Source organism: Tinamus guttatus, unplaced genomic scaffold (genome assembly GCF_059628265.1).
Source record: "Tinamus guttatus ecotype Peru unplaced genomic scaffold, ASM5962826v1 Tinamus_guttatus_pri_ptg000714l, whole genome shotgun sequence".
In the NCBI taxonomy this organism is placed as follows: Eukaryota; Metazoa; Chordata; class Aves; order Tinamiformes; family Tinamidae; genus Tinamus; species Tinamus guttatus.
Window position 1 is genome coordinate 221,380 of NW_028289248.1, and position 22,879 is coordinate 244,258.

At 41.4% G+C, this 22,879-nt stretch overlaps 1 protein-coding gene across 2 annotated transcripts in view; it reads left to right on the forward strand.

Annotated features, from left to right (window-relative positions):
* LOC104576159 (alpha-2,8-sialyltransferase 8E-like) overlaps window positions 1–14,444 on the forward strand; it is a 49,262-nt gene extending 34,818 nt beyond the window's left edge. For both annotated transcript variants that reach the window (XM_088537021.1, XM_088537022.1), the window contains 4 exons: window positions 4,853–4,997; window positions 9,811–9,923; window positions 12,787–12,879; window positions 13,848–14,444. In XM_088537021.1, the coding sequence (XP_088393147.1) occupies window positions 4,853–4,997; window positions 9,811–9,923; window positions 12,787–12,879; window positions 13,848–14,316 (820 nt within the window). In that variant the 3' untranslated portion in view covers window positions 14,317–14,444. The remainder of the gene's footprint in view (window positions 1–4,852; window positions 4,998–9,810; window positions 9,924–12,786; window positions 12,880–13,847) is intronic.
* Window positions 14,445–22,879: the final 8,435 nt, after the last annotated feature.

Genomic DNA, 22,879 nt, shown 5'->3' on the forward strand with positions numbered 1-22,879 from the left:
CAATCCCCAATCCTGGACAGACCTGACGGGGAAATAAGGGCTTTGGATCTTCCGGACCCCCTCAGGTTGCTTTCTGCGAAAAGATAACTGCTCAGCGGCCGACAAAAATTGTGAGCATGGAAGGACCAGACGGCACTCGTCTTACCAATGTGGCCATGATGCTTGATACCGGTTCTGACATTACTATCATCCCTAAATTCGCATGGCCACCACAATGGGATCTGCAGGAGATTGACACCCCTGTGACAGGGATCGGGGGGCAATCTCCTACGCAGGTTAGTCAATATTTCGTGACTGTTATAGATGACGAAGGAAACGGGGCCAAGGTAAAACCGTATGTGATGTGTACCTCACTGTGGTTGCTGGGCAGGGATGTTTTAGCCCAGTGGGGTGTCACTTTGCAGTCACATTTTCCCTAGCGGCCATTGGGGGCAGCTTCCGCCCTACTTTAAAGCTAAAATGGATTACAAAGGACCCTGTATGGGTGGACCAATGGCCGCTACCGGAGGAAAAGCTGCATCATCTAAGGGAATTAGTTAAAGAACAGTTAGATCAGGGTCATATTAAGCCGTCAACAAGTCCCTGGAACACTCCTATTTTCACCATCAGGAAAAAATCTGGAAAGTGGAGGTTGTTACAGGATCTCAGAGCCGTTAATGCATGCATGGAAAACATGGGAGCTCTACAACCAGGGTTGCCCTCACCTGTTATGCTCCCACAGGCATGGAGTTTGTTAGTAATCGATCTAAAAGATTGCTTCTTTAATATACCGCTTGACCCAGAAGACAGTGAAAAATTTGCATTTACGGTGCCTACAATTAACGGGGAAGGCCCATCGGAGCGATACCAGTGGGTAGTTCTTCCCCAAGGAATGAAAAATTCACCAACCATCTGTCAATGGTTTGTGAGTTTGGCCCTGAAACCCTGGAGGGAAAAGCACCCCGACTTGATCACATACCACTATATGGATGATATTTTAATAGCAAGCCCTGAAGTTTTGCCAGCTGAGCAGGAAGAGGAGCTAATTAACTGCCTAAAGGAATTTGGCCTGGTCATTGCCCCTGAAAAGATTCAAAGGCAAGCTTATAATCTGGGACAGCTACGTCTCCTCCTAGCTGGTTATGACAACCTCAACTGCAATGTCTGGAATACACTGAAAGCCGATAGAGCAGGTGTCCTTGCCGGTCATGATAACTGTGTCAGTTGCTTAGGTGTGACTGATGATGGAATGGCAGTGGCAACAGGATTGTGGGACAGCTTCCTCAAGGTCTGGAACTGAAAAGAGCGGCAGACTCTGTGACTGGAAGAACTTTCCAGCGGTTGAAAACTAAAAATGATAGCATATCCAGTCTGACCATACTAACTTGGACCCCCATCCTCCCCAGCTCCAAAGGGCAAGATTTTTTCCTTCTCCTGTTGCTGAAATGAAGAGCACAATTACCTTTCCAAGAAGAATTTCTGTGGTTGTAAGCAAAATGAAATTGTGTATTCCTTTGGGACCATTTTTCTTTGTCTTGGGAATTTAAAAATGAAACACTATCATAAGCGTGACCAGAATGATTATATTTGTGCTTGCAACTATGTTTTTATTTGTAATATTTGATGTGTGATATTGCCAATTTTTGTTTTTTGTAAAAAGAGGGGAAAATGCTGAGGTTTACAGCTATGTTAATTTGTTTTTTGTAAATGTTGCAATGTTTATTGCTAATTTTTCTTTTTTGGAAAAAAGAGGGGGAGATGTTGGGGCCTTAGTAAGAATATATAGGAAAGTGGAGTTTGTGGGGAACTGGACCGACGCCTAGCAACCGAACACCTGGAGGAGAACCAATCAGCTGGGAGCCTGTAGCCAATGAGCGCTGCTCCTCAGCGCATGCCCACCTGCGCTGGTATAAAGCCCTGCTACAGACAACAGCAGGGGGGAGTTGACCTCACTTTGTGTGGAGGTGTTGTTTGCTCTGGCTTGTGGGGAGGGCCCTGGCACTTGGTGTGAGAGTGACCCTCGACAGGAAACCTTCACATGAATTGCCAGAGTAGGCAATATAACACTGCAACTGAAGCAGAATCGTCCATTTGAATAAATATAAACTTTTCTTACTTTTTCAAAAGTCAACAGCAAGGGTGAAAGAGAACTTTGGGGGCATGTGGGACAGTCGTCCCAGCAAAGGCAAAGAATTTGTCATGGGAAAGGCTTTCCTGAGTATGATTCATGCAGAAGTGAGGCAGGAGCCAAAAGCTAATCTTTACACCTCATGCATTTCCCCATGCGCCTAACTCTAGTGATGTAAAATGGTGATATCACTGGTGACACTGAAAATTTGGTCTACAAAAATCTCAAACTAGTTTTTTTCTGTACTGCGTAAGTTTTTGCATAGTGTACTGACACTATGTACTCCTTGACTATCTATAAATGCTTCTTCTAGTCTTCAGACACCTTTGCAGTTTGTTTCTGTAATACTTTATCTTTGTATGACCTCCTCTTTGCCGAAGGTCTTATTCAGCATGTACAGCTTTAGTTGAGTAGATACAGTGAAAGCAGATTATTTCAGAGTAAGTGGAATATAGACTGGCAAGTCTACAAGTCATTGACATGATTCAGAGCTGCTGTTTAGAATTAGGCCCTACCACTTTCTCCCTTATTCTCTTTCATGATTCCAGGTACTAGCTATTATGAGTTAAAGAGAGAATGTGAGAATGGATATACTGGTTTAGCCCTTAGCATCATTAGAAGTAACCAGTAGTCCCAGGTGGAAGTGTCATATCAGGTTTTCCAACATGAACTCCACATGTGGGATTTCTTTGGTGTATTTTTTTTCTGAAAAATATCTGATGGGCAACTATCAGAGTCCATTTTGCAAGAGAAGACCTGACCAGAATTAGAGTTTACTATCCTGGTCAAGGCTTAAAGACTGCTGGGAGTAAGAGGACTGGTTTTAATGACTGTGTATAGGGTGCAGTGAGCATGTTGAAGTATGGAGCTCAGCCTGGAGGTGGGATTGATAAGAAATTATTATCTAAGACCACCTGGAGGACTAACACTCTCTCTGAGGCCACCAACACTGACTACCAACACCAGCACTTTAAGCAAAGTGCCCCACTCCATCCTGCTCAGGGTATTGGGAGAAAGAAGAGATGAAATACTCCTGTCACTGGCTAAATTGATTGATCTCTCACTGCTTAAGATGCTGATCAGCATCTAGATATAATCAATCCTTCATTAGCTGGTTCTATGAAAAATAATCACAGGAATCAGGAAAACAGGGAAGTTCAGAGTCTTTTTCATTTTTGTCTTATGGGACAGAAACATCAGTGAGTGAATGTGTGAGGAAACTGTAGTCCCATAAAAGCAGACAAAAGTCTCAAGTTTGGAGTTAAACTAGTAGATGTGTTAAGAGGTAAGTGTTGGGCCTCGTGAGATGGAGGGAAGCCAGGAAAGTTAAAAGGCAGCTATGAAGAGCAGCAGGTGGGGATGAAGCATGAAAATCACACTAGCTTTTTTAACTTTAGAGAAAGGAAAACAATTTCCTGGGCAATCTTTTTCCATGAGAGATCAGACATACACGTTAAGGAATGTGCCTCTGGAAAATTAGTTGGACATTAGATCAAAGAACAGCACCTCTTGCAATTCCTTAATGAAGAAGAGGGTTTTTTTAATATCTCAAACTTCACAATGCAATTCCATTACTTGCTCGTAGTTATTTATTTATTTGTTTATTCAAAATTATTCATCAGTTCACTCAATATTAGTTGTTGACTTGATCTGATCCTCATACTGTGTCATTCTCCATGAGTCAAGTATATAATAGTAGTTGGGCATCACTGAAATGTTTGTATAATTCTGTGTTTCCATTCTGATGCTTGTAATAAAACTGCACTGGTTTATTTTTCCTACTCTTAATGGGGATACATACTCTAGAGGTAAGGTATTTAATCCAGAATATGTGAGAGCCATTTGGCTTTGTCTTCAAGTTCGCACTACAATATGTATTTTTCATTTAAGTTATAAGATGCATTGGCTGAGAAACAAATAGGCAGTGGAGTAAGAGTGAGTTTGCTTTCAGTTACAGCAATAATAGAAGAAAGGCATTCATGGAAAAATGGGAGCTAAGAAGTGGACCCCTAATTGACAAGCTGCTCTTCCTATTTAAGTTTCACATGAATCTTAGAGAAAAGAGATTAGAGCGGAATGGATTTTCTCTCACCCCTTGAATCCCATTTTTAAGATTTCAAAATTGTTTGTGTTTTCATTGAAATACCTGTCATTTTGTCATAGTGAAAATGAAAATCTAGTCTATTTATCTGAGATTCTGCAGTTGTAGCCTGTCCAGTCTCTTTGACACCAGTCTGTCTGTGCTCTATCATCCCCCTGAAGGGGATTTGCAAGCCAAGGGCAAAACCAAGGCCTTTAGAAGTCTTTTCTAATCAAGGTGTATCATGTTCCACTTTGGTAGGTGAGTAGTGTCTTTAGGTATTGCTGTGTTTAAGTCCCTGCCCTATCTGGCTTTTGATCCCCAGGTTTCCTGCCCAGTGCCTAGGGAATGATTTATAGAAGGTGCAAAACCTCTAAGGCAGAGAGGGCCTAATTCATTAGGATGTTTTTTTCCTGGGGTATGGAAGAAGCTCAGTTTTGTGGGCTGGAGCAGAGCAGAGTTTGCACATGCATTTCCTGCAGCCTAAAGCAGTGCCAGTACAGAGGACTCATCTCTTATAGCTTATCATTATCTCTTGTACAATTAAAAAGAAGTTTTGACAACGAATGCTATATCAGCTGCATTTCAGAGATATTTTCCATTCTAATTGCTACTCTTAAAGCATGTTATCAACTCCTTTAATTAATCTCTTCTTCATTTTACAGGTCTACTTTGTCAAGATGTTGCAATGCCCCTACCTTTCTGTTCACTACCCAGAAAAATACTCCCTTGGGGGCTAAACTCAAGTACGAAGTGGATACTAGTGGAATCTTCCATATCAACCAAGAAATCTTCAAAATGTTTCCGAAGGTGCTTCATACCTGTACCTATTTGCAGAATCGGTTTTATTCTACTTGCTGCATTAGATAAAGTCCCATAGCCGAGAATTTAGCAATTCACAGTTTCACATTTCTGCAAGCATCATTGCTTATACTGTGAATATGTTTATTTCCCATATGATATTCCAGATGATTATCCTACTTTCTAACAGTCATCTGCTCTAATACAATCTAGTACATATTTCTCTGGAGAATATTATTGAGCAAACAGCAAAGTGGCTAATGAAATAATTTAAGAAATATAGATAAAATAGCATTTACTGGCCAGCACTTACTGACTTGCAAAGGTCTCACCTGCATACATTAAGTTCAACATTTAGGGTAGGTCTGTCTTTTTTGGCATGATCATTTTATAATCCATATTCACAATCACTGACTATTTTTATCCTTATTTCTGTTTGCGGCTTCTCTGTGAACAGGCTGCAGAAATTTAAACATATTTATCATAAAGGTTACATTTTTAGAAATAATCCTTGACCTGATGGCCACTGAAAGTGTAAATATTATGAGCATTGGGCAATTCCTATTACACACTGTGACTTATGTGCAGAAATAGGCTTATATGGCTACTGGTTTATCATGAGGCACACTTTCTAAATTTAAAATGGCATATTTGAGGGGATAACTGAAAATCATCCCTTTATGAAAGTCAGGAAAATATCCAAGTTAGTTACAAAGATTTCTGTTACTAACATTGCCCTTCCGAGTCTCCCAGCTTTTAATGTGGTTGTATTCTAAGCACAACTGAAAGGCAGGGCAGCGCTGTTATTTAAATGTGCACGTGGGCAACTGGAGCAGAGCGAGGGAAAGGCTCAGATCCAGAAAAGTACTTTGGTGTCTGGAGACATGCAAAGCGCGACTACATCTAAGTCTATTTGTACTAAGGAATTTTGTAGTAAGGAACCACTGGATAAAGCAGTCAAGTTTAGAAGCCTCTTTGCCAGAGAGCTGCTGCTTTTCTCAAACAGCCATAATTTCAGGCCCTCTTGCCTGAAGTCTTGTCAGTGCTATGGAAGGATTCTGGGAAAAATCACCTAGAAATGTCATGCTATGATTGCATCTCCCTGCAATATGAAATTATTCATAAAATATGTATGTACCAAAAGCAGTGCTCTCGTGCTTATATAAGCGCATCTCTACATATTCATAAGATGCAGTTTTGTGTCATAGCCCTATCGCTCTAATGGCCCAGTTCGTTCTCAGGGATGTGATTATAGCTCTCTCTGGCTTCATCAGCAGCTGCACACGTGTGTGAGGGCAGAATTTTGCCCTACAGATTACAAAAGGATTCATCCTCTCTGAGCCTGAAAAGGTGCCTGACCAAAGGCTCTCGGCACTGCTGTTAGCACAAGTGATAATTAATAATCATTAATGGCATTAGCACAATCTGTGAGGAATGTGTAGCAAGCACTAGAATTTGCACTAAGTTCTGATAGGTATCTGTAATACTCTGCCTGGCTTAGAGAAACTTCTTGGGTTCTGCAAGCTGTTCAGGGACTGTGTGCAGGCTTCTCAGAAGCAGTGCGGGAGGCATCGAAAGGAGCAGGGGCTTAAGGTTTAGGACCAGAAGCCATTTTATTGAGCATCAGACCAAACATATATTCTCCGAGTATGTGAGCATACACTGTCCACGCGCTGTCCATGCGCTACCTCCCCCTGCCTCCAGCCAATTTCTTGACTCTATTGCTATCTGGGTCCAATCCTGCTAACGGACAACAGGTAACCAACCAGAGACCGGTACGTCCAGCCTGTGTTTTAGGTTTCTCTATCTGCTAATCTGTTATTCCTAACTTTCACAGTTTCTCACTCCTAACTTTCACCGTTCCCACAGCTTCCCACAGTTTCTCACGGCTTCTCAGTTTCTCACATCTCCCCCTTTTTTGTTTTCTAGCACCAGGCATAGTTAAGGACCCAAAGCGCAATAGCCAAGGAGTTGGTTTTGGCAATGCTGTAAAACCTCCCAACAGTTCAGCAATTTCTTCTTCTTTTCTTCAACCGTGGTGACTAAATTTGCATTCTTCTTAAGAACAGTTGTTATCGTTCTTTCCACTAAGAAGGCACGTATCAATTGTATGAGACATGGCAAATACATACAAGGGATTATGATTACAGTTAGCACTATACATCCCATTACAAATATTTGCTTGAGTCCGGTTCCCCAGGTGCGCCAAGGTTACCCACACATTCTCTCGAGGTTGAAGTGGTGGTGCTGGCATTGCAGTGATCGCTTTGGTTGCAGCAAGTCCATAGAGGATTAGTCCTCCGATGATTGTTAGAATTCTTCCTCGGGATCTTCTCCTCTCTCCGCAGCTGTCGGTGTTGATAATGCTGGCTTTATCTAACGCGCTGGTACCCAACGTTTTTGTCCTGCAACATGAATACAAGAATACAAGCATACCCTCGCCCCCACGTTATTAGAGGTCTTCATTAATTTTATGTAAATCTTGTAGTAATCGCCATTTCCCGCTTTTCTTTTTAATGACGAACACAGGCGTGTTCCACGGGCTGGTGGATGGCCGAAGGTGCCCTTGACGTAGTTGGTCTGCGACAAGTTCGCGAAGGTGGTGCAGCTTCTCCGCAGGGAGGGGCCACTGATCCACCCACACTGGCTTGTCCGTGAGCCACGTGAGGGCGGGAGTCAGCTGCGCGTCAGTGGCCGCTCGGTAAAATGCAGTGTCCTCACGCGAGCACCCCCCCGTGCTGCGCTGCCCGTTTCCCCTCTTAGGCAAAATTCGCCCATCTCGATGAGTTAAAGAGCGGCATTGATGTGCGTAATGCCTTCCCTTTCCACAGCGGGGGGCAGGGTCCCGATGCCGCAGGCGGTTTACGGCGCCGCGGACAGTCTCGCTTAAAGTGACCCATCTGTCCGCACGCATAACAAGCCCCGGAACCCGCCGACCGAGTCGCGGCAAGAGACGCATAAGCACCGGCAAGCATCTGCAACGGATCGCCCGAGTTATCTTCCATTTCCTGCCCTGCTGCCTCTCCTATATCGAAATCACCGTCCTGCAACGCCTCATGCCTAACCTTTCCCCACGAATTCTCGATTCTCTCCCTTTTACGATCCCCACCCGGCTCCACGGGTGGTGGCACCACAACCTCCTGCAATCCCCCGTCCGGGGGGAGGGGAGGCTGTGTGTGAAGACCCGAGGCTGGGGGGGGGCGGATAAGTATACATTGGTGGATAGCGGTCCTCCGCAAAGGTGGCAAAGATAGCAAAGATGGCAAAAGTGGAGGTTTTGAATCGCTTGGAGGGGGGGGGAGGGGGGGCTGCGCTCGCTTCTACCCCTGTTTCTGATGTAACCGCATATTCTCGCAATGCCTCACATACAATACGCCACGAGCGCAACAGTGATGATGCCGTGAAATCCCCTCAGGTAGCCCAGTCCCACAAAACTGCACCGAACTCGTCCCAAGCCCCGGGATCACATATTGTTGTCTCACTTAAAAGCGTTACAATTGTGTAATCCCCATTTTAAGAGACAGATCAAATCCCCGGTTTGGATATCCTGACCTCTCCCGGACCTATCTAAAACTTTTCCTGCTCCTTTGTCATGGATCCCCCCATCGTCCTCGACAGCTAGGCTCCCACGTCCCAGTGCCAGAGCTTCCGAGGCTCGCACTCTCACCGCGCCAGAGCTTCCAAGGCCCACAATTCTCAGTGCCAGAGCTTCCGAGGCTCGCACTCCTGAGTGCCGGCGCTTCCAAGGCTCGCACTCCCGAGTACCGGAGCTTCTGAGGCTCGCACTCCCCTGTGTCGGAGCTTCCAAGGCTCGCAATTCCCGAGTGCCAGAGCTTCCAAGGCTCACACTCCCCTGTGGTTCAGAGCTTCATTACCGTTTATCAATTTCAGCCTCATAGATGTTGTCCTTCGTCCATCCTGTCGAGTTTTCCCCACCTCATGATCTTCCCCGTCGCCTATCTCGGTCCCTGTTCGGGCGCCATTTGTGGGAGTCATCGAAAGGAGCAGGGGCTTAAGGTTTAGGACCAGAAGCCATTTTATTGAGCATCAGACCAAACTTATATATTCTCCGAGTATGTGAGCATACACTGTCCATGCGCTGTCCACGTGCTCCTTCCCCCTGCCTCCAGCCAATTCCTTGACTCTATTGCTATCTATGTCCAATCCTGCTAACGGACAACAGGTAACCAACCAGAGATCGGTGCGTCCAGCCTGTGTTTTAGGTTTCTCTATCTGTTGATCTGTTATTCCTAACTTTCACAGTTTCTCACTCCTAACTTTCACCGTTCCCACAGCTTCCCACAGTTTCTCACGGTTTCTCAGTTTCCCACAGGTTCTGCAAGCTGTTCGGGGACTGTGTGCAGGCTTCTCAGAAGCAGGACATCAGCCTGAGAAGTGAGCAGCTTGTGGGCTGCTCAGAAAGCTACACTTGGGGTACACTAATTTTATGGCTTATGCCCCCATGTGGAAGTCTGAAGGGAAAGCTAGCCTCTAAAACTGCTTCTTCTATTAATAAATCTGGACAGAAACAGGTCATTGCTTTTTCCTTTCGAATTAGTTGCCCATAGCCCATCTCTAATTGCAATGAAAATGAGCCCATCAGTTCATGTACACCATGGGAGTACTGCATGCCAGAATGAGTGTCAGCTTCCTATATTGCAATGTATTTCCTATTTCCTAATAATATTTCCTATTGCAAATGCAAGATTTTTCTCCAAGATGCAGTTGCACACATACACACACAAAAATATAAAGTAAAAGGGAGGGGGGAAACAACTACTTGTTGCCTCTGTCTTTCAGGAGACTGACTGTTTCCTTGCAGGATATGCCGTACCACCGCTCTCAGTTCAAGAAGTGTGCGGTGGTTGGGAACGGAGGAATTCTGAAGAACAGCAGATGTGGCCGGGAGATTGACAGCACAGACTTCGTGTTTCGGTAATTACTGTAGCACCTTTTCTTTTGACTATTTTAATCATGAATAAAGGATTGCAAAGCTGTTCTCCCTCACATGGAAATATGGGATTTGACCAAACTGATTGCTTCTTGTGCAAAATGCAATGTTTCAAAAAAAAAAAGCACCCCACTGTGGAATATGTTTTTAAAAATGATGCTTTGGAGGCTTATTTATCCCTAGCTCCACTTGGTTAATCACCGACTTACTTTGCAAAGTTTAATATCCTTATTCAGCCTTTCCTGTTATTCAGGTTGTGGATTTATCATTCCATGGACATTAGCCCAGAAGCAGCAGCATGTGAACATGGCTATATTTTCCCAGGGATTTTTTCTCCTCTTTTGTGTGGTACACAGCTTGGCCAGAACATAATAACTTGGTTCTAGTGCAACGCATGTGCCTCGGACCTGTATTTCTGAAACTGTGCTGTCACTTTGGTTGCATAGCACAAGTCACAGATTATTTACTAAATCACGTTCAGCACCATCTGGCCACAGAAACCCAAGATTAGGAGCAACATGGATCAAAAAAAGCTAGAAGGTTGAAGATGGTGCCTCTATGTTATACTTTTCCTGTCCAGTAAGGTTAATTAGCTCAGATAAGGAGGAATGTGGCTACAAAAAGCCAGCTCAGTACTGCCACTCAGTCCTGTAGACTCCAGGGTATTGAGAGATACCCAAGTGCATTTGAAGGCTGGGTGTCTTTCTGCAGCTCTTCCCATCATATCTGGTATCATCCAGGTTTTGTGTTGTCTGGGATGTCCAGCTTGTGTCGCCAGATGATGGAGTTTTATCATCCTTAATATATAAAGGAAAGATGTTATTATTTAATTGCATGTCTAATTCTTCTCTGAAACCTGTTAAGCTCTTTGCCTGGGTTATGGCATATGACAGCTAACTCACAGGTTCATGATGTTTTTTGTAAAAAATGAAAATCCTTTTACCTCTGTTGGTCCATTTTCTGACCTTAGGTACATTGCTGTAAGTCTAGAGTAACTATACATAGATCAATGAATTTCTCTGATTTCATACTAGAAAAAATAGGTCAGATTTTGGCTCATCGCCTTAGTAATTTAATTTGGCATCAAATGAGAAATATTTTATAGGTCCTACCTTCACTATTAATATTTTCAGAGCCCTTGTGTTTGCCTCTAGGGTCATCTTTATATAAAGCTAGTGTCCTAATTTTAATCTGTAGCACAGTCCAGATGACATAATTTACTTCCGTTTAAAAGCCTAGTATAAACTATATACATTAAATAATTACAGTAGATTCATTTCTACTATGCTGAATCATAACTATTAGTGTAGTTGAAATGAAAGGTACATTTTGACACACCTGGATGTGACAAACTGTTGGAAAGCACCGTCTTGTTTTTAAAGTATTTTAAAGAGTCATTTTGTTGGCAACTAACTGTGGAGCACAACTGAATTCATGGATGCTTGTGTAAGCCTTTTAATATTGGCAGGAAGCTTGTGGCTAGCAGGATGGAACCAAGATTTTTTCTGTAAAACAATTTGTGAGAGCAATTAATTATATTGCAATAGAATATATAAAATGCATACACATAAATATAATTTCCTAGTCGTTATTGTCTATCTCCATCTACTGGCCAGAGTGGAAATTTATGATGAAACTTTGGGTACATTTGGAGGCAAAACTACTCTCGTGGATATAAAAAACATGTTTTTTTTTGTTTGTTTGTTTTTAATACTAAACGAAAATACAGTTTATGCAGACTGTATAATGTTTATAGTAAATTGTCACTTTCAGTGAATTTACCCTTCTTAATCCTGTCATGAGTGTTTAGCCACTATTGGTGCTGAGTATTTGAAAACCTTTTTGAATGTAACCTGATGAATTCAATGCTTGGTGCTAGGTATGACTGAGGACCGTGAAAAGTCATTGAATGAACTAGCAGAGAAAAATGCTGGAAATAACTTTGTCCTTGAGAAGGACAAATTTAAAAATATATATCTGATCTGATAGAGAGAGACTCTTTAGGAGCTCCTGTGTGATGTGATGTGAATCTCCTGAGTCCGAGAAGATGCTGAAGGACTTTTATGCCTTCATCCGCTCCCCTCCTCTTCTTGATAGAGGAATTGTATTTTAAGGGCTGAGAGCCAAACTTTAATATTTTGAAAACACTGAGCACCTCTTTAGTGTCTTTATGGCTCTCAAGAGTTGTAGATGAGAAGTAATGAGATGTTTGGGAATTAGACAAGGTAGTATTTTTGAGATGCGCAATTCAAGCAGTGATGGCTTTTAGGAGCACTTCAAAAGATTTGGGAAATTTCAGTTGAAATCTAACATTAGCCATTGCTTGTTCTTCTGCTGATGGTGCATGCTGGAGATTTTTTTTTTTTAAATCCATGTTTTCCCTGGAAGTGGAGCTTGGGTAATAGATTTGTGTGTGTTTTAGTGTGTTTCGATAACTTCAGCATCCCTCCAGGGATGCACTAAATATTGTAGAATGATGCGACTGGGCCAGTGGGTGAGTGGAGGCTGAGCAAGGTCAGGTTGATTGTCCTCGGCGTTTCTTCCCAACCTTTCCAATACTAAATTGCCCAATTAAATAGTTGAATTGCTCTTAGGGAAGCAAAATGAGTGAATATTGGCTATATCTGCAAAAGGGGTCAGCTTTGACTGATTCAGAGAAGAACAGTGGTCTTCTAACAGTCCCTAAGAATGTGTTATTTTAATACTCCAGTTCGGGCATCAATGTGTTTTGCTACAATTACAAATCTACAAACTGTTTCTAGCTTGGAAAAAAAATGCTTAAATCAAATCTACAGTCCTGAAAAGGTGCAAGGAATTGTTTAACTTTCTTAATTCTTTTCTTTATAGGTGCAATTTGCCTCCTTTATCTGAGAAATACATTACAGACGTAGGGGTGAAGACAGATGTCGTGACTGTCAATCCCAGTATAATTACCGAAAGGTCATTTCTCTCCGTTTCTTGTATTTTCACCTCCTTTCACTTTTCCAAATCTACCTTTCACTAAATTCTAACTCTTAGAGAGAAGGTTTTTTTTCAATACTACTCAAAACTGACACTGTTAATCATACTTTTTTTTTTTCTGGATTGAAAATATTCAGTATAAGAAATCAATAACAAAGAAATATAGAAATGCCTTAAACAGTTAGACCTGTATATTAATAATGTAAAGTGGGAAGCTGATGAACTGAAGTCACACCAGCAGAGCCATCCTTCCCCTGGAAGTCCTATGTATGCCTACAACCCCATTATCAACCACTCAGATGCAGTACCTTGAAAGGAAACTGGATGCTATCCTAAATGTTTGAATACAACGCATGGTTGTAGGTTTTTAAAAATGTCAGTTCACTTTTGTAGCTAGGATTGACAGAATGATTTTCATTTAAAAATCTTTAATACCTGAATACCATGGAGTTTTTTGGATGTTTACAAGACTTGGAGGCTCCAGGCTGTTGCAGTTTTTTTTTTTTTTTTTTTTAAATTCTACAGTTGGACATGTTACAGAAGGTTTTGCTCAGCTTTGTTGTTTTCTACTTTTTTATACAGTCTGCGCTGTGAAGTGTACAATAAAGCTGGTCATCCTTGGAAAAGTTGCATTCTTTTGATAATTAAATGAGAGATGAAAAAGGGCCAGAAATGTCTACAAGGTTTGTCCAGCATTCAGTGAATGTACTACAAAAGGAGGGGAGAAGATATTTTTCTTCTCCTTCATTTTTGTCCTACATTTCATGCTGATGCTTTCTTTTAGATACTTATCAATCTAAGTATATTCCTGTTCTTAACTGAAACATAATTTCAATTACCTCTACACCAGAAGCGTTTCTGTACAAATCCAATTCAAGTTTCTTGTCTGTTGGGTCAAAAGTGAAGTTACTGCTGGTCTGATCCTCCTTTTCATCCTTTTCCTTTAGATTCCATAAGCTGGAGAAGTGGAGGAAACCTTTCTATGACGTGCTCCAGGTCTATGAAAATGCTTCTGTGTTGCTGCCGGCTTTCTACAACACCCGCAACACAGATGTCTCGATCCGGGTCAAATACGTCCTGGATGATTTTGAATCCCAGCAAGCTGTTTACTACTTCCATCCCCAGTATCTCATCAACGTCTCGCGCTACTGGCTTGGTCTAGGGGTGCGGGCCAAGCGGATTAGCACTGGCCTGATCCTGGTGACTGCTGCTCTGGAGCTCTGTGAAGAGGTCCACCTTTTCGGCTTTTGGGCCTTCCCTATGAACCCCTCAGGGATTTTTATAACTCACCATTACTATGACAATGTCAAACCTCACCCAGGTTTTCATGCGATGCCCTCAGAAATCTTCAACTTACTCCACATGCACAGCAAGGGGATCCTGCGGGTTCATACGGGGACCTGTAGTTGCTGTTGACAAGGACAGTTCTTCCTCTGACACAAAAGTGCAAAGGGAACTCAATGCCTGTGTTCAGTGTAAGAGGCTTTATTACACCCTGAAATTATGCAATAATCATTTGATATAAATTTCCTGAAGGCATTGCATCCCATAGGGTCTAGGATACCAGCATCTTTCCTGCTAGCAGAGTAGGGTCCATAACAGCGTGGGTAAATCCTAACTCCTCTGTCCCAGGATATGCACTGTCCTGGAAAGCAAGTCAGAAAAGAAACACATTTCCAATAGATTTATCATAATACAGAGCACATCAATATATCTATCCATTCACTTTGAGGAAAAGCATCAAATTTTTGGGAAGAATCAGTGGTGGAGATTGTTAGCATAGACTGACTTTACATAGGTTTCTGATTGAATACCTTGAGCATTGCTAGATTTTATTGAAAGTACTGTTCTCTGGCATTTGGTTGTATTGAAAATATTCTTTAGCATTACAGTTCGAATGGCAAGTGTATAACAAGGTCTTTATTTTGTAATTTCACAAAAGCATTGGTGAAAATTTGCACTTAGATGTAATAGCAGCAAATAGATCACAATGAAATTATTCAGCAAAGGTAGGAAAGAATGTTATACTCTCATCCCAGCAAAAGGCAACTGTGTTGATCATGGTGTGTAGTCGTTTTAGTGCTGCTTCTTTTTGATTCCTTCCAGTGTCTCATAGCTCTTGTCTCCTTTGCTGATGCTGTTTCCTTTCTTATAGTCTGAAGCACTTTTCTTCTAACTAACACACAAGTAATGTGTGTGCTTTCTCCTACAGCGATGGTCTTAGCTTCAGATGGGAGTCCCTGCTGAAGAACTGTGCTCCTTCTGCAAGCTTTGCTCAGGCTGAATAGCAAGGAGACTAGTTACATTTTCTGAGTTGATTTTTTGTTCAAATGTCACAGCATAACATAGTAAAAGCTTTTCCTCTTTGTTTTTTATAGAAGATTTTGTAAGAGTATCTGAATACCAATTGACCGTTTTGCAGGTCTAATGAAATATTTTTGGGCATTCATGATAAACACTTACAGGAAATGAAGTTAGAAGAGAGTGAATATATTTTGTGTGTTTTGGATTGTCATGCATTTTTAAAAATCATGCATCTCAAGACCTCAGATGTCCTAATGTGGCTTTAGTTTGTGTTGAGAATGTTATTATGGCAAGACAATAAAAGGGCTGGTATATTCTTCAGAAAGCAACCAGCATGACTCCATCAGCTATGCCAGGCTTCATTTTTTCACCTGATAAACTGGCAAAATCCTGATGGAGAAAAGATACCACATATTGTTGCAGTTTATTTTGGCTGCTGAACCACAGTGTGGTAGTCTGCTGGTCTGTGCCCTTTTGTACTGGTATGACCACATGCACAAGAGTGAGGTTTGCTGTTTGAGCTGTGCTAACATACAAAAACGAATGGAGTTTTCTAGTATAAGTTCACAGACTAAAGCACTTGGGCTATTGTTCAGTGCCCTGTCTTGACTTTCTTAGATTATAAGATCTTTGATCAAGAATCTAGAGTATCAAGTGCTGGTCCTGTATAAAAGATACTTTTCCATCTCAGGAGAGGGTTTAAATCCAAGTCAGGGCTTGGATTTTCATTTTATAAAGCATGAATGCACCAGACTTCTTTAAAAGTCCCTGTGCTTTGCTGACAACTGTGAAAGTTGCTCACACTTACAGATATAGTGGTCAAAAAGGAAGTAAAACATGATAGTCACCATTTCAAAGTCCCTACTGAGCAGTAGTGGCCTGGGTAGCATGAGACTAGGTATTTCTCTAGCTTTGCACTAGACTCCAGATTAATTTCAAAGCAACCCATGTCCTTGATAAAAGTGTCAGAACTTAATTGGGAAATACCAGCCAGAAGTGAGGGTGGGACCTGTGCTTAAGCTTTTCCTATTTGTGTCATTGTGCTTTTCGTCTTAGAGTTGTACCGTGTGTTAGTGACTATCGTGCCGCGTCACCCAGCTGTAAGATACACAGCACGATAAGAATGAACTTGTAGATGAAATGGTTTCCTTGATTTAATATGAAAAAGAGGTCTCTGTCTTTGCTGTGTTTTGTAAGTTAATGTGCAAAGGGCTTTGATAATGAAGTGCTGTAACAGAAGTGCTATATAGAGAGCAATGTCACCCAGTGGGTTGGCCATTTTGCTGTGCATTAAACTTTATAATAATGGGAATGATGCTGAAGCTCGTACCTAGAGCCCTTACTTCTATTTTCTGCCTGAGTAAGGGTCTAGCAGTGACTTCAGCACTGCTTTGTTGCTACTGCTTTGCTAAGGATACTTTCTTTGGTAAGGTTTTTTCTTCACTTTGATGATTGAGGTGAACAAAAGGAATGGAAAGGAGTCTGATATATTGCAAGAGATACTTAAAAAAGATGGGAAAGCACATGAAAAGCATCCACATATTGGAAAGAAATGGTGCAGATCCCTCTTTTAATTGCAAAAATCCTTTTGGACATTTGGGGCAGGAAAAAGGATAAGCAAAATTGTAACAGTCAGACATTTCCTTTCCTTTGTTTGCTTCATACAAATGAATAATGTAACTTATAGGCTATACTGTAATAAGTATAGTTTTACTTTAGATTTTGATTGGTTATAAGTCTATAGCTACTATTTTTTTTAATGATTTAAAAATGTGTATGCAGGATACTCACACATACACACGAAAGGCCGAATCCTGTACCATTTCTTTGAAAATAACTCCCATTCATGGAGATTTATTTGTGTAGGGACTGCAGAAACAGGTCCAGACATGTCTGTGAAGATGTATATAGGTGTATAGTTAGATATAGGGAGCAATTTTCAAGCCAGAAAGATCTTCAAAGAAATAAATATAAAATAGTCCTTTAAAAGGCATGCATATTGCAACATGTTTTCTTTCTTGTTCTTGTCATTGCTCAAAAAATGATAGAAGAAAAGCTATGGCATTTTTGTTAGAAATGCCATAAGTATAAGCATATATATATATATATATATATTTGGCCTCTTTATCTTGCACTGGGCTCTGTAAAATCAAATTCCTACTGCCATACGGCACTTTCTGTGAAGCACTATGGAAATGTCACCATTGCAGCTCGTGGGAGCCAGTTCCAAGGATGAATCCCCCGAGCTCTTATGTTCTCTAGGGGCAGCAAGTAAAGACCACCAGGGAGGTTTCAGCTATGCAGTGTTTGCTTAGCATATGATTTCCTTTCCCACAGGATAGCCCGCGGGCCCCAGAGAAACCCCCCTGATGCAAAAACCTGTTCAAGAATAAAGGCTGTCAGCTCTCTGCTATCACTGCCTGGGCTCAGACTAATCCTGGCTCTACTGCTGAGAATATGAAATCTGAGTCAGGGAGAAAGAAAATTATAATATAATGGGTTAATCGCTCACTCCTGGTATTATTATGGGTTAATCACTCATTCCTGGTGTTAGTGTGGAGACTCTCTTAAGAAGTTCCTGAGATCTGCATATGTTGGCAATGCAAATTGAGAAGGGCACAGCCAGGAGCACAGCACAGGCACAGCTCTGTTACTGCCAGGTCATCAGAGGAGGCTTATGGATCTGCCAGTGCCCTTATCAAAGGGAGAGATGTATTTAGCTGAAATCATATAGCATCTTGCTTTGGATCTATGGAATCCAATTCTGCTGTTGGCCAGAATGGATTAACAGCAATAGGTCCATTATAATATTTTAGGATACTGTCAGTGATTGCTCAAGAGCTCGGAAAGTCAGCTCATGACCTGCAAAGCAGGGAGCTATGCCATGGCTGCTCCTCTCGTTGGGATGCCTGGGAGGAGACATGCTGTGGGCTGCAAGCCCCTGGAAAAAGTCTTGTAGGGAAAATTGGAGGAGATTGGAGCTACAATGTTGCTCCCCAGGCTTCAATGGCATGGTAGGAGGTAGGCTGTACCTGCCAGGTTGCACACAGCAGGAGGAAGCAGTCTCTGGTTGTAGGTAAGGAAAATGGAGGTGAACACAATGTTGAGACATGAAGTGAGAGGGAATTTCTCCTTTTGATCTTCTGAGGCCTGGAGGTTTGTCATCAGGGCTCTGATTTTATAGAGCACAAGCTCAGGTAATGAAAATGGAGAGCTCTGAAATGATCCTTTTGCCCTATCTGCTTTGCAACTGTGTGCAGAAACCCTTGGAACTTTTACATGTGTTTTAGGAAGGAAACATAGCAAAATTGAGCAGTCCTTAATGGTAGAACTCCCTGGAAAATACTGGAGAGATCTGATGCCCTGGGAATGAAAGCCCAGTGCTCACCTGGAGTCGGTACTTACGCTTAACGTTTTTTTCCAAAATCCAGTGAAGTCCATTAAAGCTTGGTACACTTCAGAGGAAGCCACCACAACTGGGCCCTGATCTTGAGCAGGAAGAGCAGCCTCGTTTCTTATTTACTTGTTTCCAAATATATTTTTAATATACTGTAGATATGGTGCAGTAGCAATACTGTGTTTTTAATGGTCTGTGTAACCAACAAACTTATCTGGAAGCAGAAATGTTGTGACTGTCACGCTCCCTTCCAGATTTCTGCACTTTCATCTTTTCAGAAACCATCTATGCAAAGCATTTTGTTGTGGCAGTGTAAATTGCCTTTTGAAATCATGGGCGCTATGAACCCTGATGAACCCTCTGTACCTAACTGTGTATGTGTGTGAATCACATGCCTCAAGAGAAGAGGTGTTTTCTTGCTTGCTTTAAAATATCCATGTGGAATTCATCAGTGGCATGAATGTTTTCGAGACAGGATTCAGCCCCTTCCCTTGGAAGCCAGGGAAAAAACTTTTGCAGTTGGCTTCAATAGGAAAAATATTGGGCTCTGTACTTGTACCAATACCCCATATTGGTACTTGTATCAATAACTCATATTTCTGAAAGACCCTCCAAGACTATTGTCATTTTATGTCTTGTCTAATGTGGGTGAGGCTGCTGGATATCGCTATGTTGTCTGCATGATATTCAAAATCGACAAGCAATTGTACTTAAGTGCTTTTTTAAATAACCTCAAGGGAAATCCAAGCATTTGGGACGTGGTAGAGTGAAGGAGCCAGCACCTTGAATGCTTCCTGCAGCCCCAAGTATTTGAGGAAAGTCAGAAATGAAGGATGAGGCCTTAGTGGGGAGCTTAAAAAGAGACAAAACTGCCTCAGTTGTGCAAGGATTGAAAGTTGTAAATAGTGCTAATGACACATCTGACTTTCCCTATAGAAGCCATAAATGTTCTTGGTGTTTGATCTTTGGAGAAGTTGTACATTGTTAACTGTACCAATCACTGCAAAATGTGTTAGCATGTAGAACAGTAAAAAACCCAGCAAAATTGGATACTGCGTTGGCTAGATCTTAAAATGTCTGTTCTAGCTGAAGCTGTCTGCATTGAGATGGACCAAGACACTGAAGTATCTCAATTGCTCCATACAGCTTATGAAGGCTATGATTATAACTCGTTTTAGTGGTTAGGAGCAAACAGAATTAAATTATTCCCTATTTGTTCTACCACTTGATGTTGCCAAAGTGATACCCACTTATTCATGTGTGACACTAGAGCCTGTCTCTTTACAGATGAGGATGAATGCTTGTACCTGCTCTATCTAGGACAGGATGTGGTGATTTTTGCTTCATTTTTAGGTCCTTCTTATTTTAAACCATGAGGTCTCTGTTGAGACATCCATGTTCAGACCATGTAACTTGTACTTTATGTTCAGCAGATATTTTCTGCTGAATATATCCCTCATTTTCACTGGAAAGAAAGCAAATCTTCAATTTTCAAATACTGGAGCAAAGCTAGGGGTCTTTGTGCTAATGGAGCCTGAATTATTGCAAAAATAGTTTGTTTAATTTTTGTTATTTCTGTATGGTGGTTATGGTAATGGTAGAGAAATCCAAGCAGAGTCACTCTAGTTTCATGCTGCTGTTAATGCCATCTTGTCTGTTAATTCACCTTTCTTTTTTATCTCTTCCACTCTGTAATTTTTGCTTAGTGTTTCTGTAGCTGTACTATGGTTGTAATAGAAAGCCTAACAATTGATGTAAGCCATAACTAAAACAGTAATCAGGGTATTTCCTTTTCTTTGTCCGTGTCAATGTGTTTGAAAGATGATTCAATTCTATTGAATAAACCACTCAAACAGTTTTATTTGAACTGCAAGCTCTGAGCCACTTTTTGTGCCTCCAAACTTATTCTGTAACTCCTGCTCTTCTGGGTCTCTGCACAGAGAGAGCTTGAAACTCTCTTTTTTGATGGAAATTGGGCCAGGTAACTAGAGACTGCCACTGTGGAGCTCTGTCATCAGTTGAGAATTTGGTATTTTGATCAAAGGGCCTTGAGTGTTAGATCCTGGGTTGTAGTCTACAGTACATACCCACAAAAACAAGGTAATTTATTGTAAGACCTAGCAATCCGTACTCAGACAGCCTTTGCAATCCCCATTTTTTTGCCTGACTCTGCATTCCTAACAGCTCTGTCCTTTACTGTCCAGACCCTTTGCATGAAGCAACAACTAACATCATTGCTGTGTGTGAAAGTACCATTTTCCTCACCTCCCTCTTGTTCCAGTTCTTTTTCCCACATGGGATTAACCTCCTGGCAGTTGTCCTTGTGGGAAGGAAGGTTTTTCAGGCTGTTGCAGCTGCTAAGGCAGTTGTGTGAAGAAGGGGGGCATTTTGCATTCTCCTTCAAAATTAGCACAGTCTGGAAATGTGCTCACTCTGAACTATATCTCTTATATTGCCATCCTGGAAAGATTGATCTCATCCTGCTCCCAGGTTGGGAGTTAGCTTCAAACTTTTACCTGAGCACTCCCACCTCACAGTTCACAAAGACTTTAAACCCTGCAGAATAAACTTAGCACCACTCTTTGCATGGGCTGTGCAACCCTCCCTGGTTCTAGATATTGACTGATTTGAGCTAGATTGCTTAGGTTTAATCACTTCTGCAAATTTGCAATTCAGATGTCTGCATGAAAGGGCCTCAAAGCCATGTAATGCATGAATTAAAATAACACTGAGCAGCCTGCAAGATTACCTTGACATGCCTGACAGGTATTGTTTCCTTATAGCACATCTTTACAGTGACTTGAACATGAACAGGGCTGCATGGCAAACATGAGCCACTTTTAATACAATGATAAGCAAATAACTGGTTAATGCGTAGGTTGGTTTTCAGGTTGAGTACCTTAGAGAGAGGAATAATGCAGAGTAAATCCATCTTGCTTGTTTCTGATTTATTTTATTTTAGCTTACACTTCCATCAATATTCTCAGTGACAGGGGAGTTAAAAGCATTTGTGGGAATACAGAATAGTAGGTGGAACAAACATAAATATTTTTTTGAAATTGGATATTTTCCTGTGGATTTCTATTCTTCCAGATTACAAACCAAAACAGAAATAGGTGAGAAATAATATGCTCTTGCTATTAACAGGCTGTGCTGCTATAAGGAACGTGTAAATGGCTTTGAAGATGCAGCACTGCGGTGAATACTGGAGGAATCAGCTCTCATTCTTGCTGACATTAAAACTGATGGATGTGCTTCCTTCCTACAGCTGCTTGTGATTATTGTTAGTGATTATTCAATCAAGAAGAGGAAACGTGGACGGGGAGAAATGAATAGACAAATTTACACTGTTTGATGGAACCGAAAGGTGGAACTTTCCAAGAATGAAAGCCAGGAGATGTGGGGCTTACACCTGTCTTTGGTGAACTTTTGCATTTCCACCCTCAAAAGCTTATTTTCAAAGCTCTCAGATGTGAGTCTTTGGTGCTCCTGCTCTCCTGCTCACAGAAATTTGTATTGGCCTGTAACGAGCCTGCCTAAAACCAACTCTTAGCTCGTTTCCTATGAAAACTGAGCTCGTATCCTTAAAACTCATATCCTATTAAAAAAAAATCAGGCTGATATTAAACTTGGAGAAGAGTCTCCTGTTCTGCATAACTACAGGAGCAAACTAAATATCTTGCTGACCTGTAACACTATAATTTTAAGAAGATATTCATCCCAATAGAGATGGCTTGTGTTGCAGAGCAGCATACGCTCATGATATGGTGCTGATATTGGGGCTTAATTGCTTTTCTTATATCCATGTATTATTCACACAATGCTACGGTTGCAACCGATGGCAAACTCCTTTTGGCTCCAGATGCTCTATTATAGTAATATGTCTATTAGAGCGATGCAAGGTCAGGTCAACCTCAGTTCTATTGCAAATGACCCTACTGAAACTAATAGTTTTTTGCTGTAAAACCAATGTAAGTGAGATCCAAATTAGGACTTTGAAGTCTTAATTTACTTTATTACTGATCTAGATAGATGATTATTAAGTACATTAAGTATTAATGTTACTGTTTTATTTATAATAGAGATATATCTTACACGTTTCTTAGATGGTTCTTCAGATGAATGGCTTGAAGGGAAAACTGAGCAAGATGCACTTACCTAAGATAATCATGGCTGAGCAGACATTAGTCTTCAAACTTTCACTGGGGTCTAACAAGACCTTTTCAACCCATGGTCTTACATAAGAATATGATCTTGTGAAAAACTGTGAGTGGGAGA